Source organism: Brachionichthys hirsutus, chromosome 22 (assembly GCF_040956055.1).
Source record: "Brachionichthys hirsutus isolate HB-005 chromosome 22, CSIRO-AGI_Bhir_v1, whole genome shotgun sequence".
Lineage (NCBI taxonomy): Eukaryota > Metazoa > Chordata > Actinopteri > Lophiiformes > Brachionichthyidae > Brachionichthys > Brachionichthys hirsutus.
The window spans coordinates 8386668-8414423 of NC_090918.1; the positions used below are offsets into that span (position 1 = coordinate 8386668).

The 27756-nt window shown below is 44.3% G+C and overlaps 1 protein-coding gene and 5 non-coding genes across 6 annotated transcripts in view; all 6 read right to left on the reverse strand.

The window, feature by feature from the left end:
- Positions 1–7027: 7027 nt before the first annotated feature.
- The window catches only part of anks1b (ankyrin repeat and sterile alpha motif domain containing 1B), an 82944-nt gene continuing 62215 nt past the window's right edge, over positions 7028–27756 (reverse strand). Inside the window, exons 19-28 of the mRNA XM_068754974.1 lie at positions 22709–22816; positions 21533–21736; positions 19435–19560; positions 17572–17643; positions 15518–15604; positions 14090–14227; positions 13821–13988; positions 11182–11304; positions 8248–8339; positions 7028–7103 (exon numbers count right to left, since the gene is read on the reverse strand). Of these exons, the coding sequence (XP_068611075.1) occupies positions 7055–7103; positions 8248–8339; positions 11182–11304; positions 13821–13988; positions 14090–14227; positions 15518–15604; positions 17572–17643; positions 19435–19560; positions 21533–21736; positions 22709–22816 (1167 nt within the window). The 3' untranslated portion in view covers positions 7028–7054. The remainder of the gene's footprint in view (positions 7104–8247; positions 8340–11181; positions 11305–13820; positions 13989–14089; positions 14228–15517; positions 15605–17571; positions 17644–19434; positions 19561–21532; positions 21737–22708; positions 22817–27756) is intronic.
- Positions 9479–9565, reverse strand: trnay-gua (transfer RNA tyrosine (anticodon GUA)). Its single transcript is given in 2 exon segments — positions 9479–9514; positions 9529–9565. It is a non-coding gene; the product is annotated as a tRNA-Tyr (tRNA).
- On the reverse strand, positions 9701–9787 carry trnay-gua (transfer RNA tyrosine (anticodon GUA)). Its single transcript is given in 2 exon segments — positions 9701–9736; positions 9751–9787. It is a non-coding gene; the product is annotated as a tRNA-Tyr (tRNA).
- trnay-gua (transfer RNA tyrosine (anticodon GUA)) lies at positions 10091–10177 on the reverse strand. Its single transcript is given in 2 exon segments — positions 10091–10126; positions 10141–10177. It is a non-coding gene; the product is annotated as a tRNA-Tyr (tRNA).
- On the reverse strand, positions 10311–10397 carry trnay-gua (transfer RNA tyrosine (anticodon GUA)). The gene is given in 2 exon segments: positions 10311–10346; positions 10361–10397. It is a non-coding gene; the product is annotated as a tRNA-Tyr (tRNA).
- trnay-gua (transfer RNA tyrosine (anticodon GUA)) lies at positions 10717–10804 on the reverse strand. The gene is given in 2 exon segments: positions 10717–10752; positions 10768–10804. It is a non-coding gene; the product is annotated as a tRNA-Tyr (tRNA).

The window sequence follows — 27756 nt, forward strand, 5'->3', positions numbered from 1 at the left end:
GCAAAGACGATAACGAGGTTCTACTTCTCTGATTAGGACCCAGATCTACGTTCTGAGTTAGTTGCATTAAAATCCAAATATTCCTGCTCCTCTCTGCTTTTGGGTGATAAATTAAGCACACATCCTTTAGGTGTGGAGCATTACTGCATGTATATAATCAATATAAGCTATCAAACACATTTATGCTGTGATGATTTTTGGATTTGGAATACTGCCGGTACCAGATGTGCCGTATGTTCTACACACTTTTTAAATCCACCAGCATAGACTTTTTTTTTTTACCTCTGGTGCCCTTTGATAAGCATTAAACATTACAGCTGAGATTAGGTTTTATTGATCGGAAATAGAATTCAGCATTTATTGGGTCGGTTTGCACATCTGGACTCTTTGTACTTTGGATCTAAAATTAAAAGTAAATGTTTTCTACTGAAATGAAATGGTTTATAATTAATATGCAGTTTTTACGTATACGACTCTTAATCAATTGCCAATTGAGTGTTTGATTTTTGTACCACTTCTTTTTAAACTACTGCACATTTGTAATCTAACTACTGAGCCTTTTACCGTTCCGAGCACTTTGAAGCAGGACTAGCGAGGCTGTTGTCACCTCCACCAAGGAGTCGCCAAATCGATGGATGCTAAGATATCCCTAGACCAGTGGCACCAGTGGACAAAAGAAAAGCCCTGCTGGGATGCCATCCAGTTTCTGGAGAAGAGTAACATCACAGGAATCGTCCATCAGCTAACTGGTTTCACTGGGTGGGGCGTCGGCTGAGTTACGTGCTGCAGCAGGGATCGATAAATCCATCAGCTCCTTGATTAATGCGATTCCTTTGAATGACAGACTCCGCTCTCTCCAGGCGGCGGAAGAGATGAGGACGTAGCATCTTTACGAGGATCCGCATCGATTCCCTTAAATTCTCTGCTTGTGCTTATGGTTTTTCATTTTGCACTGATTAAAAGACTTGAGGTCAAGCCAGCAATTTATTGTCACGTTGTTTCTATTTGACCCATAAACACGAAGAAGTGACATGTTTCAGGGCTTTTCTTTCTGATTTGACAGCTTTAGTGATATTTGACGAAATTATCTGCTTCCAGCTTGAATGCTATTGTTCGGTTGGACTTCAGTCATTCGTCATCATGAAGAGAGTGATCGCATTGCGGGGGGGGGGGGGGGGGGGGGTACAATTCCAGCTTGGTGTAATAAACTGGAAACTGAGCGCGTGAAAAGAAAGAGGTCGGTAAACAAGTCTGCAAATCAGCCGGAAAATATCAGATTGGTTGAAGTGATCCAAATCTAGAAAAAATCAGTCTGAAAACCTCCAAACCTAAAGATTTATTCCTTGCTAAAACATGCGGTTGCCATGACTTCATCACTTGTTTGTTGCCGTGACGACCCTCGCTAATTGCTTGCGGTAAATCCATCCTTTAAATAAAGCGTAGTCGCTATCTGGCCACAGCAGGACGCCATCCCCTACTTGTCCTCTGACGGCAGCCTCCAGTCCATTTGTCCTCGACCTACTAAAGCAAGTGTCATTTTAGACGTCAGCGCTTCCTAAATTTAAAGAGGTGATGCAAAGGTGCCTTCTTCTTTCTTTTTTTACTGCACGACCCTGTAGTTGTCATTATCCTTAGCGATGCCTGAGACGGATATTCCCAGGATGTCAGTGCGGTTTGAACAAAGGAAAAAAAGTGACACATTTCAGGTGTTGTTTTGCACAGAGGTTAGATGAGACGTGCAGCATGAAGCGCAAACGATTAGCCGCGTACCAGCTATGATTAGGAACATTTGCACGAGCACAAAGGCAGCTAAAATTAGCACCTCAGATTGTTGTCCATGTTCTATTTTAGCAAATCACACCCGTTGCCAAATGCAGATAATCAGCTGTGCGTCACTTTCCCTCCATTCCTCCATGCTAATTCCAGGTGTTTGTTTTGAACGTCTAAAATGATCGGACGCTTTCCCGCCTGATTGCGTATGTGACGTGGTGAATACGGGGCTAATCGACGGTCGCCAACAACGCCACTTTAGGACCTGCCCCTAAAGATATAGTTTTTCCTTTTGGTCCCCCAGCTCGCTTTAGCGGGTTTCCCCACCCGCAGGTCCGCTCACAGGGATGACCAGCACGGCATTAGGAATTCAAAACATTTATTTACACTCTAAAAACAAAACTAACAAAAGACAAGGAGAGACACGGCAGTGACAGTCTGTACGGCCAACCTGCCTTCGAGACGGGGAAAACACAAAATGAGGACGCCGGAACGAGGGAGAGGAAGCACCTATATACGCCCCCCCAATCAGTGGTAAACGGGCCACAGGTGCTCCCTCCCACACCTGCCTGCCCAATTAACCCCAATCATCCGGTTACACGTATTTGTGTGAAAACAGCTTTTCAAAAATGAAAACCTGCTCGCCGTGTTCCCAGACTTCCATCCACATTCCCTGCTTGTCTCCGCAGGAATGTCGGGGACTTTTTTAAACCTCATTAATTCTCCTTCTCTCCTGCTTAATTAATCTCGGCCTGCCGCTGGAGTAATTACAGCTATCAGGCTGTCTGAGTGTCGACACAACACCGGCGCCACCTTCGCCCCTCCGTCGCAGCCGGAGCCGGAATTCTCTTCCCACGGCCCGCGACAGCTGTCATTCCGTATGCACTGATTCGCCGTGGCGTGACCGGGAGCAGGAGGAGAGCAGAGGATCCATCCTCGGAGCTCATTGGAAACCGTCTCCGATTTGTGTGTGTTTTTTTTGAGAACTTAAAACCAAAAGTACAATCTCACAATAGTGTTTAACTCCACCCGTCGGAAGTTGTTTTGATGAAAAAGAAAAGCAGAGGAAGAGAGTAAAGTCGCTGAAAAAGCTCAAACCAGGACATTAAAAACTCATTGGAATGTAATTGAGAGGCCTCCCAGCCTAATTAGCCTGATTTAGCAGCATGGCTGTTTTGGGGGGGGGGGGGGGGGCGTGGGGCTAATGCCAAGGCTGATATTCAAGCCTTTCTACTTTTCCAGCGAGCCACACATGGACTCCCGGGAGATTTAAAAAGGTTCTGTTTCAAAGGAACTAAGCTCCCCTCCGGCTTTCCGTCTGCTGTCTAAGTCTTTCATTCTGTTTCCATTTTCTCTCCCTCTTTCCTCTCATTAATTTTCACCGCTTCAAGCTCACGGCGACACGACGACATGTGTGTGTGTGTGTGTGGGGGGGGGGGGATTCTCAGGTAGCCATCCAGAGCGAGGTAAATGCAACTTGTGCATGTCAGTCATCATCAGTTCAGTTTGAGTTTTCTCCGGCATTGGCCTGTCTGACTGTTCTGTATTGCAGTATTACTGTACTTGCTGTACATGCTCTGGTTCCTCCATCTGGTGCAGCTGCTTCTCCTCTCTGACCACCAGATTTGTGACACCCCTTGAGGACTCGGTTGCCACATCATTGTTTCCTGGTGTCTTTTGACCCTGTTTTGCTGTTACATCCCCCGACCCCCCCCCCCCCGGTGGATGTGTGTGTGTGTGTGTGTGTGTGTGTGTGTTTCACCTGACCTTGGCCCAGCTTTGGTTCCCGTTCCACCTTTATTGCTTCCCCTTGTGGAGCCACAGGGCCAAGAGCTGCAACTGATTTGACGTTGGGCCGCATCCCATTTCTCTTTACCTCACCCTTTCCTCACCTGTCTGTCCGGATGGTTCTGGCAGAATTTCGGAATCGGCAAAGAGCCTGATATTTGCCGATATCAGAGATTGCAACGGAGCGGCGGTCAGGAAGAGCAGATGCTACGTCCACCTGCAGCTTGGCCTTGGCCTCTCCCAGTCAGACCAGTAACCCCCCCTCCCCCCCCCACACACACACTGACACACCACAGGAAGGAAGGCTGAGCTCTCCTTCGTCCGTCCAGCTGGAAGGCTTCAATGAACGACTGAGTCAGAGGGGAATCCATTCAAAGCTGCAGAGGAGACCGGTGTGTGATTCTTACCTCCACCATGGTGGATGCAGACATGCAGTACTTTTCAGGTACAGCCCTGAAAACTGAAAGGAAGAACGCTTTGTGATTTGATGCGCTTCTTTTCTTTGAAGGACGGAACAGGATTGTTTTGTCAAGTTGTTCAGGTTGAACATCTTAAACCGACTCCATCAGGGTGGTGCATCTCCCTCAGCGTGTTTATTCCTCCATCAGGTTGGATTGTTGCATTGCGTAATGAGAATGCTGCTGAACCAGGTGCAGAATAATGGTTTCACGTTCAGCCAGTCATTCACCAAATGCCACAAATTGCCTATAAATTAGTTTCTCTGCGTAGTATTTTTTTAGTCATGTAGAATAGATGCATTAGAGGCAAATGAGCGTCCCTTTTGAACAAATGCCAGATTGTGATTGCTCCGTGAGCAGTTTTTACATTCTCCTCTCATTGAGCTCGGGCGCCGTGGGCCGAACGCACCATCTGGAGCTTTGGCCGTTCCTCACAGTCTGACAGAGGCGGCGGGGAAAGAAAAGCACGCACTCTTCCCGTCTTACACGGTAAAAAATGAACGCCTGTTAACAAACTGCCATGTTGCCATTGATGCATCAGTCATTTTCTTTGAATCTGCAGCACCCCCTCCCCATCTGCTCCTTCCTTCCTCCCTTCTTCTTTCATTATTGCGCCTCTCTGTGCTCAGTTAAGTCCTGCGCTTGCACCGCTGCCAGCAGCAGAAATAAAATCGAGCCGTTTGAGCTTCGGGTAGTCCAAACACAACAGCCACTGGCTCGCACCACTTCTCGTCTAATCTTGAAGAAAATATCTCGCTCATCTCGCAGCGGTCTGCTCTAAACAAACGGTGAAATTCTTTGTTGGTTTTCAACGGAACGCAGCAAATTCTGGAATGGAAGTAAATCCTCTGCAAGCCAATGAGCCGCCATCTTTTCTCCGCCGATCTCCAGAGGCCGCCGGGATTGGCTGCAGATTGTAATTGTAGATTGCGAGCCTCTTTCTTTCAGTGGTTTATTGCTCTTAGAAAATGCCTGCTCAGCCTCTCTCAGGCTCACGGGTAAAGGTCATTCCACTGCGGTTTAACAGACACTCGACCATAAGGTGCTCGCCATCAATTTTTACAAGCGTCGGTAAATGACGGGGACGGTGTGTAAAAGAACTACCGGGGGGCGTCGTGAATCTTGGGATGACACAGAGTTATGAAGGAGAATAAGCTTGATATGACGCATAAGCACTTTTACTGAACATGATTAGCGAATTCAGCTCCTTTTAAATCTTAAGAAACTGTCATAGCTCGAGATTTTTAACTTCTGCAGGAGACTCCAGAGACACTAATCTCTCTGAAATGGTTTGTAAAATCTGGCCTGAATCTCCCGATCAGTGGTAAAATGAAGAAACCGGAAGACTGTGGTGTGCGGTGGTCATTCTATAAAATATGTTTATCTATAAAGTTGGCAGAGGTTTTTCTGCTTGTTGTAGTTCAACAGCAGCTCCGTCCCTTTGGTCAATAACTGGCTGCTGTGGATCGCTGTCTGTTTATCGTGGCATCATCGCTGTATGTTTAGGATTTTTTTCAGCAGTGCCCAGAGGCTTATGTGTGAAGCTGCGAGGGAGGGGGGGGATGTGGTCACCTTGGAAACCTGACAACCCAGCAGGGTGGAATGTCATCGCCAGGAGAGTCCCAGTTTTTGGTTTGATTAAATCCTTTATGATTGTGTTTTCCAGTTCATTTTGTGCCTTCTGTAATTTGTTTTCTGCAACTATTTCATCAAACATTAATCTTGCACTTCCAAACACTCTTAAAATCCCAAAAGTAATAGAGTATTAGTAATAGTCCAGTAATGGAGTGAGAATCGAGAATTGGAAATAACTCACAAGAACTTCATCTCAAGGATTAATCATCATTTTACAAGTCAGGTTTTTATTCCATGTGCTTTACAAGGATATAAATAATCGCTGAAATTACAAAAATCAGTGTGCTGGAAGCCCAAGCCTATGTACATAAGTTGGTCAGCAGTGATGTCACCAAATAAACCATTCCATTTTGCCCTCAAAATACAATCTCTACAATCTACCCCCCCCCCCCAACTTTTATTTGGTACCTTGTTTCCAGTGCCATTTACTGCAAATCCTTTATTCTTTTCTCTTTTACATTACATGTATGAACAATGAGTTGGCAAAATATCTATATACATTTCATAATTGGACGATGCCTCATCCAAATAATACAGTAACACTGCGTTTAAAATAGTACATCTGCTAGATAAGAGAAGAGCCCCGTGAGAAACGATGGAGGATTTGACCTGACAAAAGTTAGCAAGCCACCTGCAACATTCGCGCTCGGCGTAGCGACGATCCTCGAGTAAACGATGGTGGTCGTTCTCGAACCCAAGCGTCTCTCATCTCATCATATCATAGAAAAATAATGTAACATTAAGACAACAGTAGACAAGAATTGCACAAGAATAATCATTATCATCGTGGTAATATAATACTCTCCTATTAAACATTAAAATGTCGGGCAATACGAATAGAATGCTTCTTTTAAACGCCAGATGCCGTTCTGTTCGGGCGGGCGCGTCGTCCGTTAAGACGATTCACCTTCTCGCATCTTCAACATGTTACACTGAGTCCAATCACATTTACACACTTGTGCATATATCTCTGTCTTATTTTCTTGAAGCGGAAAAAAAAAGAAACCAATCTAAAGAGCCAGTCGTACGGCCGCTAACCCATGCCTAAGCTAACGCTGACCCATGCCCAGTGGTGCCTTTGAGCGCCGTCTGATCCCAACAGAGGCCTGAAAATTTCACAGGTCGCGCCTCACGGCTGGGCGCGTAAAAACGGATCCCGCTGTCGTTGCAGGAAGTTGAGGCTGGAGTGTACATTCAGTGCAGACGCAGTCCTGTTAGCGTGTGTATTAAAGTGTTTACTGTGTCGCGCATTGTGTGGGGTGAATCATGTTAAGATTTGGTAGTCAACCTTAAACACTGCGGAGTAGCGTCCATGTTTGGAGTCCTTTCAAAAGTGAGCAACCGGGGTCCTTTGTAGTCCATTTTGCATTGTATGTCTGACAAGGTCCGTGTTTAGGGCTGGGCTACATTCTTTGCATTCCACAGTAATAGACATGAGCGTCCGGCATTGCCCTGCAAATGAGATGACATCACTTATCTAGAAAGCCCTCACACCCCCGCCTCTCCACCGGCCCCCCCTGCTCAGCAAATCCAAAATGGCCACCATGCGTCAAACAAGCCACATGCTAAACCCTTTTACATACACGATTTAGTTCTTTTTGCCCCAAATAAAATAAGGTTTTACACCCGGGGAGGGGAGATCCATGTGGTTAAAATAATTCCAAACATGTGCACACAAAGGTACTGACAAACGCTATAAAAGCAAAAATGACTTCTGAAGCTGAAAGTTGTTCATCAAAGAAAGAAATTCACAATTTTGTTAATATTTCCAAAAAATAATCTGATAGAAAGAATCAAAAAGTTGAAATACATTCTAGTAGCCTGCCTGGATGAACCAGTTTGAGTCAAAGATAGACTGCGCTACATCATCTCCCCTCTCTGATTTAAAAAACAAAAACTTCTAAAAGTCTGAACGTTCCTCCAGCTGCCGCGTTTTGATAACAGCCCTCGTCATCGTCAAAGCAACAGACAGCTAAAACACTGTCTAACAAATCTCCTTTAAGTCGTCGGGGGGGGGGCAGTTTGAGAAAAGGGCTGGAAAGTCGAGGAAAGCGAGGGATGGAGGCAGCCAGAAGGAAAAAAAAGAAGGAGAGAGATGAAGCCAAACAGTTGCACCCATCAACAGGAAGAATAAAAACCAAAAAAAAGCTGGAGGCGGAACAACCCACCGGTTGACCGCTGACTGACAAACAGGAAGTAGAAAAACAGACCATCCCCCTACAGGTGGAGGCGAAAAGTGCACCACAGCCCTAGGGTTCAAGGGTCACGCACCAGCCCTGCAGGCAGGAGGATGGGGGCCCAGACCAAAAAAAAAAAGAGGAGAACCGAAAAATGAAAGAGAGAGGAGAGACGGGGAGAACGAAGAGAGGGACAGCGTAGCGCCAAACGTCATCATGCAGTGGACAGGCTCGGCTAACAGGGGCGGGGCGGGATGTTTTGTTTTTAGGTTTCAGCCGGTGAGGTGACGCAGCGGCGTGCGTCGCTCGTGCCCAACTCCGGGGGGCGGGGCCCCAGTACGGGCCGACCTCTGAAAGGCACACACACACACACAGGAGCGGACATGGTGGGTGTATGTTAGAAAATAGTTGTCTCGTACTTGGTGTTGACTCCTCTCTTGGCCTCCTGACCCGGCTCCACAATCCACGGCACGTTGGCGTGGCCCTTCTGGTCCATGGACGGCTGCTCCATCTGAGGAAAAAATAAATAAAAAGAAGAAGAACAGAAAGAGGCAAGTTATTCTAAATAACCCGAATATTATCAATTTCGATAATACTGTCAATTCCGATTTGGCTTCTTTTGTGGGTTTTTCTTTTTAGAATAAAAAGTCATCATGGCACATTTTGAAATTAAAACAGCTGCTGGTGTAGAAAACATTTAGTTTTGGCACATTATGGGGGAACATTTCAGATACAATTTTGTGGTTATAAAATGAGTGAAAATGCAGGAAGACTGCAGAATCAATCGGATGATCAATCAGGTCCTTATGAATGTATGCAATGGAAAATAGCTGAAATGTGAGAGGGAGATGATTGCGAGAAAGTGGAAAACCAATAGATTTCAATCTATTGGTGTATTTTGAGATAACATGTGACTAGAAGAGCTGCCGTTTTTAAAGTGAAAGACTGAATTTGTCCTTGCAATCCATCAAATGCTAATTATAATGTATGAATGAAATATTGAGTACTCTGTAATATAATGTTAATATTTGATAACATGGAATGATAGAACTGCTTTGGGAGAGAACAGGGTTAATCTCAGAGTTCTGCAGTGCCCTAACAAAGCCATGTCTCTCTTATCGCTTCTCAACACTCTGCTACAGCAGTAATACCAGCTATATAATTAATCCAGTTCTTCATCCTGTCCTTCTCACCCAACAGCAGTGAGGCCTTATAATCTTGTTACAGGGTTACAGGATTAAGGACAAGCACACGTTCGCGCTCGCGCTCATGGCAGCACAGCACCATCGTGCTTTTGTGAAGAACTCGTCTGCTGCGTGGCAACGATCAGGGTCCAATTCAAGAGCTCGACATGAAGCAAAGAAATAAACCATGTCTGCCTTGAAAAGACAAATCGACAATCTTCTTTGCTTTTCTTGCAGAAGGGATTGAAACAGCAGAGCATGAAGTAATGATGCTGGGACAGCCATCGAGGCCAGCGACCTCGATGCAAAATGCCCAACTGTTTTAAATTGTGACCAATCATCATTAATCACAGTCTATTGTGATAGTCATAATAATATTGCAATTGATTAACCATTGATTACTATTTTACAGATATTGGAACAGAATAATTTCTCTGTTTTGAATATTCCGTTCATGAAAAGAGAATCCTCCAAGCCGGATTTGAACCAGCGACCTAAGGATACCTGGGGCTCCCACTACAGTCCTCCGCTCTACCAACTGAGCTATCGAAGGATGCAACACCAGCAAACACGTAAATCATAGGAGCGACTGTAATCAGAGAATAGCAGCACATACGATAAGTGGATGTTTAGAAATTTACAAAACAGCAAACAAATAATTCTGTTCAGAAATGCAACAAAAGGAGAATCCTCCGAGCCGGATTTGAACCAGCGACCTAAGGATACCCGGGGCTCCCACTACAGTCCTCCGCTCTACCAACTGAGCTATCAGAGGATGAATGAACGCTCCTAAACACGCCGGTCACTCTCACTAAAGAATTCAGAGATTTCTCTACCATTTCTGCCGTAACGATCTCAAAAATATTTTTCTATTTATCTATTATCTATCTATCTATCTATCTATCTATCATACTGGTATACCGGTATGTATTTTTATACTTGTGAACAATCATGATTAATCACAGTGTAGTGTGACGGCCACAATAACATTGCAATTGATTAACCATTGATTACTATTTTACAGATATTGGAACAGAATAATTTCTCTGTTTTGAATATTCTGTTCATGAAAAGAGAATCCCCCGAGCCGGATTTGAACCAGCGACCTAAGGATACCTGGGGCTCCCACTACAGTCCTCCGCTCTACCAACTGAGCTATCGGAGGATGCAACACCTAGAAACACGTAAATCATAGGAGCGACTGTAATCAGAGAATAGCAGCACATACGATAACTGGATGTTTAGAAATTTACAAAACAGCAAATAAATAATTCTGTTCAGACGCAATGAAAAGAGAATCCTCCGAGCCGGATTTGAACCAGCGACCTAAGGATACCTGGGGCTCCCACTACAGTCCTCCGCTCTACCAACTGAGCTACCGAAGGACGAATGAACTTTCCTAAACACGCCGGTCACTCTCACTAAAGAATTCAGACACAGAGATTTCTGTCGCAAAGATCTCAGAAATATTTTTCCATCTATCATACTGGTATATGAATTTATCTATCGATCCATATATCTATCTCACAAGCATATTATTTTTTTTTACTTTTAATTATGATTGGTCACAAGTTTTAAAAATTAATACGCCTATATGAACAATAGATAGATGTATCTAGAAGAATAATTACTATTTTACAGATATTGGAACAAAACAATTTTGTTGTTTTGAGTATTGTGTTCAGACAGACAATGAAAAGGGAATCCTTCGAGCCGGACTTGAACCAGCGACCTAAGGATGTCTGACGTTCACCGCTACAGTCCTCCGCTCTGCCAACTGAGCTATCGAAGGATGCGACACTGGCAAACATGGAAAACATAAACCTTTTACCAGCTCACTCAGGCAACAATAGGGGGGCTGGATCAGCACAGAATTCAACTAAGTGGACGCAAAGCCGGTCACCTGCATTCGGCTCCATGTTAGCTGTAAAGTTCAACATAGACATAGAAGTATCACACCTGTTTGTGTTTTTATCTTTGGATAGCGTTTTCAGAAGCAGTAACTGAATAATGAGAGACGCTCACTGCAAACACAAGGGGGGGGAGACGCAGAGTCCGTTGATTAAAAGCGACAGAACAAAATGAAGGCACTTACGGAGAGTGTTTTCTCCTGGACTTAAAGAAAATCAAGTCGACATAAAAGAAAAGAGAAGGAAAAGGGTGGAGGACCTGTAACTGAGCTTTGTGAGGAAGATGGAAGAGTCGAGGGGGAGGAAGAGGAGGGTGGAGAGGAGGCCGGTGAGGGGTGTAAATGTGGCCCAGTGACCAGCGGCTGGATGGGGACATGATGACCTACAGGGGCAGAGGTCATACACAGGTCAAAGTGAGCCTGCAACAGCAACAGCGAAACAACACAGCAAAAACCCACACGGATGATGGAGTGGCTGCTTGGCAACAGCACGGCACATCGGGACGGGAGTCTGCAGTGCAGCGAAGCTAAAGCGAGAGAAAGTCACAACACATTCATAGAGCAACGCCTGCATGACAACAACATGCCCGGCAAGATGAACACGGCACAGAAACTGCACAAAACCTCCCCCCCTGCGAGGCGCTACACACGACAGACCCCCGTCTCCATTTCAAATTCACTCCAAAAACAGGAAAAAACGTTCGGCGACGAGGCGAGATAGCTCACGGCTCTTGTGAAGTGCAAAATGAAGGCTCCTGGGCCACCAAGAAAGGTTCTGTTCACATCGCTGGGAGAGATTTTAGCTTCTTTTAGGCGACACAAGACAGTTAAACTCATCCTGCACAGGTTGGATGATCCCATTTCAACCCCACTTTGAAGCTACGCTCAGATTCCAGCCACGCGCCAACGCTGATCAAAGACAACAGGGTCACATCAGACATGCTCACGGGCGTAAAGACAAGCTGAGTGGATGTTGGGGGGAGATTTACTACAAGATAGGTGTGCGGATACATAACAGCTGGGAACGAGAGGGCGTGGAGGAACAAAGCAGCGGCGTTGTAAAGCACAGCGGCTCCAGATATGCTGCAGGATGGAGATTACGTCTGGCAGGTGGCAGGAATATTAAGTGAGTCCTGCAGTATCTGTGCCCTGCTGCACACCACAAGCCATTAACTACACAACGCACACACACACACACACACGCATGCATGCATGCACACACACGTAGAGGGAGGAAAAGGGCAATTAATGGTTAATATAACGGTTGCACGGTCAGCAGTTACATCGTCCATCACCTCTGTAGGCGTGGGACCACACGCAGGTTCAGCAAAAACACACACAGACGGAGACCCACAAATACTGCATGTGGTCTTTCTCCGTATCTTCTCTCACTCCGTCTTTCTTTGCCATCTCACATCTCAATATAACTTTGGAAGGTGAGCCCATTCCTCCAGAGCCGCAGATTCTCCTCCACCATCATCTGTTTCGCCGTCGGCCAAGAGCATGCAAATGTACGTAAATGTGGTTGAAGCACACGGTCATGGCGGTGTGTGTGTGGCTGTTTTAAAGCTCTGCCGGGGGGGGGGGGGGGGGGGGGGGTAAACGGGAGGTCAAGAAGTTGACAGATAGATTTTGCGACTGCGATCGAGGGAGGCAGCCACATGTCTGCACGTATAAACACTCAGAGAGGTTCATGATTGAAAAGGACAAAAGTATCGAATTTCAAAAATAAACCGCAGCCACTGTTGAAATGACCTTGTGTATTTTTGAGAGCGTGGATCTCATTGCACCAACTGTCAGGAGCTGGTTGAAACGTGAGCCAACCGACGAAGATGGATATAAAGCTCCTGATTTTGATCAGGACATTTCTGCACCATTTGATTTGGCAAAAAGCGTGTCGCTCCGAATTTTGACTTAAACAGGAGGAGCAAAGTCTGTAAAAAGACTGGATTTCAAAATCTACAGATGCAACCTCCAGCTATATAATAAAAAATGATGGTCAGGTTTTTTGCTTCTACTTTTGAGTAGACTCAGCTGTGTAACCAAGTAAAGTACAAATAAAATAAGTCCGTTTGGACACTTTGCCCAATGCTACCCAAGCAGTAGTTAGTTGTACACATAAATGTCTGGAAGCCAAGTCCAATTGTAGAGACCAAAGGTGTCTGAATAAATTTGAAAAGTTTTTCTTTTCCTGAAAATTATTAGAATTATTACATTATTTTGTCTGTATTAGTGCTAAAATATAGTAAAATTAAAAACAGAACATCTATATTTCAGATTTACAGGAGTCATAAACTAACATGAACTATATCATATAGCATCTTCATTTAACCTAAATGTTAAATGAATTCTTCCACACAAGAAATCTTAATCTTGATAAATGCAAACCTCCCCAGAGCTCGGTTGAGCGACTGAACGGGCGCCTAACAGATCGAATATCCATCGACGACTTGTCTGCTAGTTCACAAGCACACCGAACATAAGCGCTCCAGGACCATCTCAGGACATCAGACTTAAATATGGTTGTGCGGGAATGGAACACTGGGACGAATCCAAGCAGAGGGAAGCACATGGTGGACAGACTCCAGTATGAATGGGACAGAGTTAATGAGATGCTGTTTAAATGTAGTTAGGAGAGAATGCAAGATTGTTTTTGAGTTTGTGAGTTGAAAGTTTAAGTGAAAATCCATCTTAAATGAAATTGTTTAACATAATCCTGACCTATGGAAATAAAATCTCTGCTTTTGGTTTATGTTAAAAAGATGTAAAATGTATGGAATCCTCTTCATAGGTTGATTTAACAACTACAATCCAAAAACAAGCAGAGCTGCTCAGATCAGGGTCAGTTTAAAGGATGGATTTTCCTCTCAAACAGTCGCCCTGCAGCGGTGATGCTTACAGATTTGCGGATGTTGACTCGAGGTTTGGGGACGGGCTTGTTGGGCTTGCTGTCGAAGCTCTCAGGCAGCGTCGACGACCCGTGGCCGCTCTTCCTGGCCTGCAGGGCCAGCTGGTAGGCCACCTCGAAGGCCTGGCCGAGAGTCAGGATGATCTCATAAGCCAAGTTCTGAGGAGGAAGGAAAAGGAAAGCGTCGGTGAGAAGCCGGCGTAAATCCGTACGGGTGCGATGCGTCTTTAAAAACAAAAACATAAAAACAGTGGACTGACCACATCGAAAGCGGTGAAGACGTGGCAGTAGTGGTGGCTGGACTTGAGGTCTTTGGTGATGTAGGCAAATGTGGAGAGATCTTCCGGATCCTGAGCCGCACAAGAAATGTTACGAATCTCGTGTTCTGCAATGATGTTCTGCTGAGACAGAGAAGAGGAAGAAAAAAGAAAGAGAAAGACGGAGGCAGAAAATGAACAGAGATTGTTGATTATCTCCAGTGAGCCACTTCATGGGAAAAACAAATCTGATTTATTATTTATCTCATTTCACACACACACACACACACACACACACCACAAAACCATAATCGCTGCGGTGCGGATTTTGCTCGGAGAATCGTCTGGAGTCGCGGAGTTGGAATTTGTCCTCTGGTAATGTCCACCGGGGAACACTCAGAGTCAGCTTTGTGTTAATTAAGCACATCTGAGAGCCGTGAATTATAGAACACCAAAGCCTCAGAAGAAAGTTTCACATTGGGAAAAACACTTTTTTTAGGGGTTCCTGCATAAAAAGACTGGCCTGTTATTTTCTTTGTGGGAGCGGTAAGCAATCATCACGGCGGGACATCAGACAAGTTGAGGAGGGGAGAGTTACTACTTTAGCAGGTAAAGCCTGCTAGCCTTCTTTTGGCTGCACGGGGCTCTTTTGGCTCTGGGACAAGAGGGAAAACTGAGAAGATGATTACTTTGCAAACTAATCAGTTGCAAAATATTGGAAACATGTGACGCAAACTGATTGGACCCCTGATGGTCGGGCGAGACGAGTACTGCAGACCTACGAGGAGAGAAAGGTGAGCCTGGATAACAATAAACTTTTAAGACTTCGTAATTTCACGCATAACAAGAGTCTTCTTCTGCCCGAGGAAGAGAACTAAACTCAAATGTATTAGATTATCTACAAGTTCGGCTGAGTGTGTGTCTGCTTTTGTGCATTAATGTTTTTTTGTTTTAGAATCTTAAAATACAGTTTCTCCCTTTGACCCAGTTTAACGCCACCTCAGGCGGAGCTTGCTGGCTGCCGGTGGATGTGAGGAAGAACCTGCTACCAAATAATTGACTTGTTAATATTTAAACTGCCCTCCCATAATATTGACAGGCAGGAAACCATTAAACATTCACACACATTCATCCGTCTCTGTTGGACACACGCTGGGAAAGCGATGACGACAAAATGTGTGCGTTTATTTTTCTTATGACGCTAAAGGCTTTAATTGCTTTTCCTTTGACAAAAAACATTCCATTAAAGATTTAATGAACTGATTATTGATTTGTCTTACCTTATCTATTCCTTACTGATAACAGCCTGTTTGTGATTTGCTCTCTGTTATTGATCATTGATCATCTTTTACACCTCAGCGCCGCTGCTCTGGTCATTTCTGACGGCAGCTCAAAAAGGCTTGTGTCATTTTAGCTACAGGGACTGTTTACCTTGTTAGTGGCGTCGATGAACTTCACTCCTTTGTAGGACACGGAAAGCACGATGGTTGGCACCTTCTTCATCTGCTCCGTCGACTTCTTGGAGTGCACATAAAACAGACGAAAGGGAGGAGAGAGGAAGCAATGACTTCTCAGGGATGATTTGAGATGATTTGTTTAAAATCTGATCGGCTGCAGTTCAAAGTATTGGAGGTTCTCCTTGGGAGTGACCAGATAGGATTAGAAATGAGGCAATAAGAGGGACAGTGAAGGTTAGACGTTTGGAGATAAGGTCAGCGAGACCAGACTTTGATGGTTTGGACATGTCCAGAGGAGAGACGGGGACTATATCGGTAGAAGGATGCTGAGGATGGAACTGCCAGGGAACAGGGCTAGAGGTCAACCCAGGAGAAGATACATGGATTACGTGGGATTATTTAGAAGTTAGCAGCGCTGAAGCAATCATAAAACATCTTTTTACTTCTGTGAATCCGTGATCGGCTGTCTGTCTTGTCCCTCTCTTCACTCACCGTTTGCCTCGATCGCCCAATGCTGCACCATGCCAGAAAGGGGGGGGGAGAACTAAATCCTACTCGTTGAAAGTTGGAATCAAATTTGGGATTCGGGACCAACATTTAATGCCTGGCCTGTAAAGTTTGGTGGACTCAGTGGATTAGCTTTTGTGAATTCCTGCCAAACAAGCAGATTTGGAAGGGGAAAAAAACTCCTAAATAAATACGTGTGAGCTAATCGTCTCCGTCCTTTATGACCGGTAAATTCAAATCACTTCCGAAGGTTATCTGCTTCTGCATCTGTAAATTGACTGTGGTTCAACCAGTCTATTACTAAAAGGCACATTAGACCTCTCTTCTCATCCATTTAATTACATACTGGCGCTTCAACCTGTCAAATATCTCAACTCATTATGCGGCGGGATGCTGTGGAGATGCGGTGAGTGTGCCCCCCCCCCACCCCGAGCTGCCATTCTACCTGCCAGGAGATTTGATATGCTCAAATAAATTGATGTGAAATCAGTCTCTTTCCAACTTCTTGTCTTCCATCTCTCGGTATTCATATTCCTCGCATTTCATCCCTCCTTCCTCCCCGATCTGTTCTCCCTAATCCTTTCCAGATCTGCTTCTTCTCTTTGTTCCTTTTCTTTTCTCCCATGCTTGATGGGTTTCTGCAGCGCTACCCGATTGTCGGGATCGGGTGGCGCTGCAGAGCCGGTGAAGGCGGTGCTGCCAGGCTTTCGGCGACAGATACCAAGCGAGAAGCTGTGGAGTTGCGATTTAAACATTGACAGCGGAGGTATGCAGAGGCAGATGACAGGGTGTGTGTGTGTGTGTGTGTGTGACAGAAACAGGGGCGTTCATGCGGTAACGAAAGCCAGAACGACAAGATGTGCATCTCGTTGTACTTAATTGCAACCTTGGTTTGCAGCAAATGCGTTTCGAACTGAAGAAGTCGGAGAAATAAAGGCGCTCTCTAATGTGGCAACATAAATATAGAGGCAGAAGAAAGGAGCGAGGAGGATGGAGGATGGAGGCACGGAAAGATCTGCTCATGAATGTTAAAATGCATCTTCACACCGCAACGGTTCAGGATGAGACTGAGAGAAATGAGGGACCAGAGGAAAGTGGGAGTCGGTGTTCCTGTAAAATATGGAGAGGGAGAGAGAGTGGGACGAAAAGACGCAACGGCAGGTGACAGACAGGACCAGAGAGAAATGAAAGAGAGGGAGCAAAAGAGAGCGAGAAGAAGAAGGACGGTTTGGTGTTTAAGGGGGGGGGGGCACCCTGTCAAAGATATTAAAAATAAATCCCTTAATACGTTTAATCCACTGCAGTGATATTTGAAGTTTAAGCTCTGTGAGATTTAGAAGTCCAGTTTCCGGAGATAACATTTTATATTAAAGCAATATCTGCCATCACTCGCAATTTGATTCATCACAACTGGGGTGTTGTCGCCGCAGCTTATTTATTTCCTGACGTGTGCGCGCCCGACTCCCAGCAGGTGTTCATGATTCCGCCTAAAATCATCTCAGCGGTGATGTGGGTCTTTACCCTCATTTTGGCACAGGCATCTTGTGTGGACTCGGTTCCTCTCAGCTCCTTCACCAGCATGGAGCCCAGGTACTGTGGGAAGACAGCAAACATAAGGAGATGTAAGTGCACGCGAGTATTTCAGCGTCCGTTTACGGAGATGTAAGAACTGCATTAAGATTATAAACCAGCAGACTGTGATTAAACCCATCTTGAGAGCCTCTTAGAGGGACATTAACACCGGAATCTGGCAGGGCACCAGTCTGGACGTGACCCGGCGGCCAGACAGTCTGCGCACGTAGCCTCTGATTTTATAAAGACGCTACTAATGGAGACAGTGTTTTACAGGGACCGTGTTCATGTCGATATTACATCCTCTTTATGGATTTGGCATTTACAACCTGGAATCGCCTTTTCCCCACTCACGAAAGACCCGGCGTTCCTAAAAGCAGGACCCCATTAAGGCTTTCAGTAGATTAATGTGAAGAAATATTTATAGCTTCTGGTGGACTCAACAGAACAAGAGGCCAAAATCAAACCTCACAGGATTAATTTGGTAGTGAAATGTTTCATTATGGGGGGGGCAAAATCCCTTTAAATATATATTCCTTTATATCATTATTTCTCTATCAAATGCAAAGACTCCGGTAACACAGCAAATCGATTGGCTCTAATTAATAGCCTTTAAGGAGTTATTACTTATTTATGAATGATTTTAACGACTACTGCCCAAACTTTGCGAGTATCAAATGTTCCTTTCGTGCACACAGTTGAGAGTCTCGCCAAAATAAGACGCAACGAAAATGCAACCCCAAAAAAAGCACATGACTTAGATAGTAACCTGTTTAGATAGGCCTGTTTTGTGTAATCAAGATATTGATTTATACACAGTGTTGTAATGATGCCAGAATGTCTGCAGGCTCTTACTCGAAGTGGAACCGTAATTACTTCATGATGATATTCCAGAGTTCAGGCTGTGACAGCGACATAATAAAACAAAGTTATGAGCAGGGCTATTAAAAGGGACGTTTTTGTTCATTCCTAAAAAAAAGACAAAAATGAGTCGATGCATCATTTATTTCATCCTTTTGTCTTTTTCAACCTCCTTTCATAACTGTCTCATCCATCTCATTTATTCTTCTTCACCTCCGGCTTGCCAACGTTCACGCCAAGCCCGCTGCCAACCCCTCCGCCTCGGCCTCCCCCCACTCGTTTATCTCACTGCCTGAGCTCATTGTCCCGGGATGGCAAGCATTAGAGATGTTGTCATGAACGAGGTGAAAGCACCTCCAAACCCCCCCCCCCCCCTCCCCAATGGCCCACCCGTTGTGCCATCTCCACCCCATCTTCCAAAAATACATTCGTTGAGCAGTTGTACTTCTGTGAGAAGCCTAATGGCCGGTGCTGTTTGGTATCAATCTTCTGAGGTGAGAAAACAAAACGATTTTGGACTCGGGCAAGAAGCGCTCTTGGGAAATTCTTCTCTTACTCGCTGCCTCTATCAAATCACTTCATATTTGATTTCAGCATCATTTTCAATTTTTCCATCGCTCCCCGACTCCCTTCCCGCTCTCTTACTTAATCATATAAGTCACGTCGACTCTCTCTCTCTTTTCAACGCGATCCGGACAGACCAATCAGGTCACGTATCTCAGAGACGCCCAATTGTTTTACTCGTCTTTATTTGTGAAGTGGCTTCTCAAATTGCTTTTCTATTTTTGCTTCAACTATTCCGGTCTCAATGTTGAGCAACAGAGACTTTTTTTTTTTTTTTTTACATTGTCTGGCATTTCTTAGAGTAGATCACCTAATCAATCAAGGAAATGATCACAAGTTTGGGACATCAGCTGTGAGGTGACATAAAAACACACACTTAGGACTCACGTAAGCTTCGTAGTCGCAGGACTGAAAGATGAGCTTTTCGGGATGATGCTGCCAGTACTGCACCGGGGTGGATGAGGTGGCCTCGTTGGGCGGACGCAACGTGATTGGCTCGCACCATTCGCCTGCCTGAAACGACAGCCAACCAGATGTCAGGGCCGCAACCAGGATCACACAAGGTTGCATCTTTCCAGACAAAAAGAAAAGCTCCCACACACACTTCAGAGAACATCCAACAGGAAATGAAGTGCGTATGGATTATGTGTTGGTGTCTGAATGTTCCCACTCTTAAACTTAAACTGCTGCTTTCACCCTGTGAGCTTTCACCTTTTACAGGAAGCTACATCCTCTCCGCGCAGCTCTCAAATGGTGAGGGACCACGGGTTAGTTTGTTTTACAGTCTCTTTGGCAAATGAACACATCCTGGGCAGTGTGCTTAAGTGTGTAACCCCCCCCCCCCCCGTTGAGTTGGTGGAGGAGACGTCTCGTAAAAGAGATGCAGAGATGTTGGGCAAACAGCACAGCTTTAAGCCTTTAGGTACAGACATGCACCAAACCGCCAGCTTAGCAATATTGTTTTTCCTACGAACTTTGACCGTGCTGATGTACTCTGTTGGGGGGGGGGGGCTTATGTGGCTTTTCTCTACTCCTCTGAGTGAGATGAACTATATAAACACTGTCAATACAGCACCCAGAAATGTGGGGACAATCAGCGGAGAGGAGCGATGCAATGGATAATAAATGTATTTCCGCTTTTCAATAATAGTTCAGATTTCTATTCTGGGAAAGCTGACTCATTGTTTCTAAAAAAATAATTAAAAAAATGGAGGTGGTGGGTTCACTGTGACGCACACACACAGTCAGGATATTCACCAGGGCAATCATAGTAAGTATAGTCGGCTCTGATAAGCTCTTTGATTCACACGGAGACACAAAATGACCCTAATCATACTGAATGAAAACACAGCTGCTGCCTCACGTGTGTGTGTGTGTGTGTGTGTGTGTGTGTGTGTGTGTGTGTGTGTGTGCGTGCGTGCGCCTTTTGCTGATGCAGTCATAAAGTTTTAATTTTGCGTTTGGATGACAATAAATTTGGCTGTAAAGTTGAAGTAGTTTTTACGCAGGACTGTGGAGTGTGTGATTGGAGAGGACGTACACATAAACGTTTGTAGAGTAGTTCTTTTATTTATACATTTTTCCTGATTGCAGTTTGCATATTTTGTCATTTTATAGCCCAGAGTTTCAGGCATAAATTTAATGTTTGTATGAATTTATACGAGCTAGGAAAATACGAAGATGGCTGCCGGTGCCAGATGTTCTGCCCGATTCTGTTGTTGTTGGTTTTTTAAAACTCAGCAGCTAAAACACAATCCCGCCTTCAGTCCTCCGGAAGCTGCAGACCCCTAATTCTCCGACGCTCCAGGCTGTGATTATTGCGAATGAACCTTGACAGCATGACACTGGTTTAAATGGTTCATGAAGGTTTTACATCCGGTCCACACTTCCATCCACAGTCCCTCTGTCTTTCCCCTCCTCTCCTCGCTCTTCACACATTTAGACTTTAGCGGTGGATTTTCAACAGCCGTTTCAATACTTTCTGCTATTTCAGCTATTAGGAGCCGACATTTAATTAGTGAGGCACTTGTTTTATAATCAAGATGTATTTCACCAACCTAATTAGTAATGTGATCCTGGCTCAAAACTTCTTAGTTTATTATCTTCCACTGTGCAATATTACAGGATGCACGTTTGAAACGTCAATGGAATTAGATTTGTACTTCTATATTTCATTATTATTTATTACTTCAAGTAGCAAAAATAACTCATTTTATGATAAAAGCTGGAGGTATGATGTTTTTATTTTTTTTACAACATCCACCCATCCATCCATTTCCTTCCGCTTTTCCACTTTGCGGGTCTCAGGAGTTTGCTCTAGACATTTGTGTGATAAATACAATTCAAACAGAGCATGTGGGAGAAAGAATATTGAATATCTTCATCACACAACTGCATCCGACTAAACCATTCATAATACAACCCCTTGAGTCCGCCTCCCCTCCGCGGCTCCATTCAATCTTCCAAACCGTCCTCCCTTCCTCACCATGCTGACTTGAGCCATCTGTCGTTCCAGCTTGGATCGCGGCACGTCCTCGAAGTAGTTGTCATTGCTGCGCTGCCGGCGCCGGGCGTCCGCCTGCATGATGAGATGCTGCACGTCCAGAGATCCGCCCTGAACCCCTGCCGTGTACGCGGCCTGGCCCACCGACGGGCTGAGCTGGGGAGGAGTGTGGTTTCCTCCGGGCTCCTGGGACAAATTGGGCGGGAGGGGATTGGAGTTGCGGGACAAAGCAAAGGAGGTTTCATTCATCATTTTTTACAATGTGCTGTGTCACTGCTGGAAACACAATAAGTAGGGCGACAGAATTCATCGTACGGCGCCGCCACATTTTATTTGTCAGCTGCTGCGGCACCAAACAATATCTAAGAAGATGTATCTAAAAATGATTTTTGAAGTAGTTTTGTGTCTAGAAGGCCTTCTAGAAGGCACAATCTTCATCTCCCAAAGTTACATGAAGAGAAAATCATCGGCTGGATCCCTCAAGTGCAAAGCAATGTTCTTTTAAGACATTTTCCAAGACTGAAACTCCCACAGGGGTTACAAAATTTACATGTTTAAGCAGTGCAATTCTAGAAACACTAAAAGGTCAGCTTGTTTCTTGTGAGAAGTTACACGCCGTCACTTAATTACACACAAGGGGAGTCTCAGAAGAAAAGTCTTAACTATTTCTGGACTGTGGAGGCTCGCGCGATCAAGCCCAGAGCTCATTTGTCGCCGAGTTCTACTTTCCGCCAAAGAAAATGCAGCTCTTTCCTGACACACTCGAAGCTTAAAACGGGACTTTGCTTTTATTTTATTGACTTTTATTAAGATAAGGGTGCAATTAGATGCAAAGTTGAGTAAAATATAAGAAGATTAACATTTGCTTTGTGCTGCATTCTCAAATGTGGTGATAGTTCCCCTTTTTCTGATCCTTGACACAGAATTAATTCTCGGATGGACAAGTTAAGGCTTTTAAAAGTAAATAGAGGAGCATATGACACAATCTTCCGAGCTTTGCTAGACGGCGCCAAGAGCAAGAGGCCACATTCGCCTGGAGCCCCGATGAGACGGCCAACGGCAGTTCCTCGTGACGAGTATTCAGGATAGAAAGCCGGTAATCATTTTAAGCTCCGGTGCAGATGGCCCATCACATACAGTCTGCTCACTCGGGCTCACCCTTAGGGAGATAGCCCGCGGAGGTTTTTGCGGAGTGTCGTCGTGTAGCCGGTCCCCCAATGAGGCCAAGATCCTTTTTCTGTGTCCGATGAGACCGATCTTCAATACCTGAATGAACGCACAGATGTTTCACGTTAATGCCAACTGGTGTAAAGGTTATACAATAAAATACCAATAAATCAAAAATAAATGACAAAGAAAGCTTTTAGTTGCAGATCTGCTGGGTTTTATGTTTGCAACAACAAAAAAACACAGGTTAGGCAGCATTTGATGACTCACCCTCAGTTGTATTATTTAAAACAGCTTTTTATAAAGAGCAAGCTTTCAAAGGCTTTCAGAGTGGATAATAATGACATTGTATTTACAAAAAGAAAAATACAAAATGCTTTAAAGTAAAAGAGTATCCTCTTTATCAAGGTCCACAAATTGATGCTGCTGCTGCTATCCAGAAAAGAGTAGACCACTAGGTAGGCGCTGTAGAGCTCACAGGGAAGTAATAATGAGCTCATAATGACACATAGCTGACCATGGCTCTGAGGTCTGACGTCCAGCTGCTTGTTGGGCTGTTATTTGAACAAGATTATAGATTGTGTAACATTCCTGTTGTGTAATTGTTGTGTTTATCATATTATAATCTAAATCCATTATGAGATTTTCAGGGTAGATTAGATGAAACATTGCTAAGCGCTCACAAGCATGAAATGCTAATTCAACAAAATCACATTGTTGAAAATGAGTCTATTGATTTCCCCTTGATACTCATTAGCCATGCACACACACACACACACACACACACACACACACACACATGCACTTCATCACCTCCTGCACCAAATACTGCCACATGTCTACTGAGGAAAAATAAATTACAAAGAATGTGTATCCCAGAAGAGGTGCAGTTTGCACATACATTGCGTTTTATATATGTCATACCTGAACACACAACCGGATACAAACAACAGACACAGAGCGTATCACGCAAGCTGGGAAATGCTAAAATCATCCACATGTTGTTGTTGTTTTGTTCTGAGTAGATTTAATAAATTTAGTTTTATGTCACACAGTAAATGTTGAAAATGGACAGTTTGAAAAGAGGGATGTTAAAGAAAATCATGGCAGCCGCCAACACACTGAACTGCAGCCTACGCCGTTCCTCGCTGGATGGAAACAACGGGTTTTAACCGTTAAAATGAGATGACAAAGGGAAACAGAGAACAGGGCTGGGCTTAGCGGGACGAGGTGAATCACCGCTGTTCTGGGTTTTACTTTCCCCTCCTTTGCTGTCCTTTTCACAGCTCACTGCCTGTTCTAAAGTGTCAATTTCATAAAAAAAATATATATCTTTCCAGCAGTAAAAGAATGCAAGCAGGTCAATTAATCAATACACAAAAAAAATAAAGTGGCTACTTTCATTTTTTATTATTTAATTAAATAAATAGCTGCTTTCACTTGCAGTGTTTGACGTTAAATGATTTATCTTTTAGTTTGACACCATAAGAAACGTAATTAATTCACCTTGGATTTAGCAAACATTATGAGGGATTTTGTAAAGCAACCAACCAACCAACCAACAAACCAATGTCAGCGGAGGAAACACGCTGCATCCAGGATGAAAAAAATAAATAAATGAAACGTATGCTTGATGCTCTTCTTTACCTCAGATGAGTTTATTTCACCCGTTGTGTAAGAAATAAAGTGGGGGGGGGGGGGAGTACACAAAATGACTTGCGTAGCATATTCTTCCGCTTTATTGAGTAAATGTTCTGATGTTACACTGGGCCTTATGCAACAACATCCACTTCAACTACAGTAGGAGCCTCAACCTTCAAGTTCAACCGTCACCATGGCAACACGGAGCCGTAGCAGTCAACCCCCGCACATGCTCATCCAAAACCAAAAAAGAAATAGAGCTGACATGCATGTGGATGTGTGCACAAACACACGTTATCGGCTTTGAACCGCGGGTAAGACGGTGATATTATCATCCCTAAATGACGAGAACCTGAAAGTAACCCGCTCATTATTGATAAACTCACACTCAGACTCCTCTCCATCATGCTCAACTGCAATATTGCACCATTGGCATTTAAATAATATCCATAGTAGTGGTCGACGCCGACAGCAGAAGTGTTGAGACGCCACACAGTCTGCAGGCCCCTCCTCAATTTCCATCACCTGCGGCCCACACACTGATCCACACAGTGATTTCAGGTGCTGCTTGCCTCCTCGCGTGTGTCTGTGTGTGACGATCAATGCACTAATCCTGTTAACGGTCCCATTAGCCCAGATTCAACAGGCTTGATTAAGGGATTAGCCGCCAAAAGTACGAGTAACGGAGCTGTGCTTTCATGCAGCCACTTCCTCCGCGTCGCCTGGTGTGTCTTTTCATCAACAATGAAACAAATAAAAGTGAGAATTGCTGCTTTTATGTTTGCATTTGTGTTCCTTCCACCTTCAAGTTGTTTAATCTGGAAAGGAGTCATAAAGCATGCAAAACTATATATATATATACATTAAAAAAATGGAAGTCTAATCCGAATTTTGCTCTGAATCTGAATCAAGATGCTTCATTTATAAAGAAAATCAGAAGAACGCACTGAGCCCTTTAAACCCAAGGTCGATCCAAAGAATGAGGCCAACAGGCGGGACAAATGAAATTTAGCGGAGAAATAAAGACTAAATGATTCAGTGATTGGGGACAATCAGCAACGACCTCTGTCATTCAGGACACTGGAAACAAAAAGCCTTTTCTCCATTTCCTACTCGAGGGGGGGGGGGCGGCTCACTGGAGCATGAACCCGTCGGGAAACGGTTCAGTCACTGTCTGCGCTCAAGATGGCACGTAGTTCTAATGATGGGGAAGGAATGGACTGAAAACTATTCACCAATCTCCCCGCTCCCGTTGAATCAACTCACCTAAACATCGTTCTCATTGGCCTCAATACCCAATCTCGTTCTCTGTCCACATTCCCTCCTACACAGTTTGTTCCTTACTTTCACAACATCCACATGATGGGAGGAGAGACGATGAGAAAAGAAACTGTCGGAGGGAGAAAAAAGAAATAGTGTGAGTGTCGGTGATTTGGCCTAATAAAAGACGAAGCACTGCAGTCGCACTCAAAGGAACTTCTTCTCCTAAGCCTTAGCAACTGCATATGATTGGTCGGCGTCCGTTAGCTCGTGCGCATCTACCTTCTACAGGCTCCTGCTAGCATGAGCCATCGCCTCGCCCCTGGAGGCTATGAGGTCGCGACCTCGCTGACATCGATGGACTCCTGAAGCACCTCGGGCAGCGTCTGATTGGGGTTCGACTCCTTGACAAACCCTGCATCGATTTTTCCCGATGCCAGAATCACCGCCATAAGTTAACTTAATTCCCCGAGGTTACATTACATTAGAGGCCAATTGAATGGTGATATTGATCAGTAAATAACCCCCGTCTGTCTCAGTGATAGCGTAAAAAGCTGAGTAGAGATGGTGGGTGCTATTCAGAAGATCAAGGTCCCCTCCTCTAAAATATTTATCAAACGCCAAAATAAAATGGGGGCCATTAAAATTTAGTTCAGGGATTAAAAAAAGATGGTAAATAAATGTAATTTATGAACAGTTAAATATGATGAATATGCAACTGGAGCACACAGAAAACAGACATCAAACATGAGGAATCAGTTATGAAGTATACAATAACATACAATAACATTAAAACTTTGCAGGACTTGTTTTCTGCCTGCTGGATGTCGAGCAAAATTTGGTTTCGGACCCTGACTATTCCTAAAATCCTGAAAACTACCCAATTTGATAGTCGTATAGTTAAAACCCATATTGTGTGGTCTGAGAGCTTGATATGTCAGCAAGATAGGATATAATGAAGGATACCGTTAAATATTAATCTCCTTCTTGCAATCAATAAGGCTTGTAATAGATGCCTTTTTGTGATTTGGATAACGTGCGCAGCGCCATGTGTGTTAACAGAAACTATTTGCATTTTTAACTGTCTATCTTTCCCTGAATACCAAATAACAGCCAGCCACCTTGCCCTTATCGTGTGTGTGCGTGTGCGTGCGTGTGTGTGTGTGTGTGTGAGTGTTGCTTGGAGGTGAGTATTGATTTGCCTGGAGTCCTGGTGGATTAACACACACACACTCACACACACACACACACACACACACACACACACACACACACAGAGACGCATGTGTGCACTAATACACAACAACACTGTAGGAAATCCAGAGACCACTGGTTGCCTAGCAACCATAGAGCAGAGGGGAGTTGAAGCTAAGGGTGATGTGCTGAAAAATGATGTTCCAAAGGGACCAATAGGAAGGGAGCAGGGTGGGCTGTTAATAAGCCCGCCTACATGGAGACAGATACAGCTCCATTAATAGCAGCAGAACAGTAACTATGGTGTGTGTGTGTGTGTGTGTGTGTGTGTGTGTGTGAACATAGTCGGGTCAGGTTTGAAACAAGATATCTTTCTTGTTTGTCTATCTGCAGGCACACACACACCACACCCTCACATACGCACACACACCACACCCACACAAACACAAAGGAGTTCATGAATTGTCGTGTCAAATTGACGATAGAGGAAATGGTGCATCATATTTTTATGGGTTAATAAACCAGTTCCAGACAGCAGTGGGCTGCGTGTGAACATGTGTGTGTCTTCACAGAATGCACCCACCTCTGCTATTGTGAAATTGTAGAAATGCTAGAATACCAAATATTTAAAAAGAGATTTAGAGTTCTTGGGACAATAAAATAAATATAATTAAAACCCACAAGAAACTGTCCATCGGTTTTTGAGATGTGGGTAGATTACACCCGCCTTTCAAACTGATAGACGGTATAATGGATGAATTAAAATATATATATATATTCCACATGTCTGCAACTAATGAACATATATGAAATGCAAAGGAACACGAGCAGATTAATAACATAATTAATAATTTGCCCTGACCTGTGCAGCTTGTATAATGTTCATGTTGTAGTGAAACGGCACAGTGAAGGTTCACAGAGCAACAGAGATGAAGCCCAGTGGA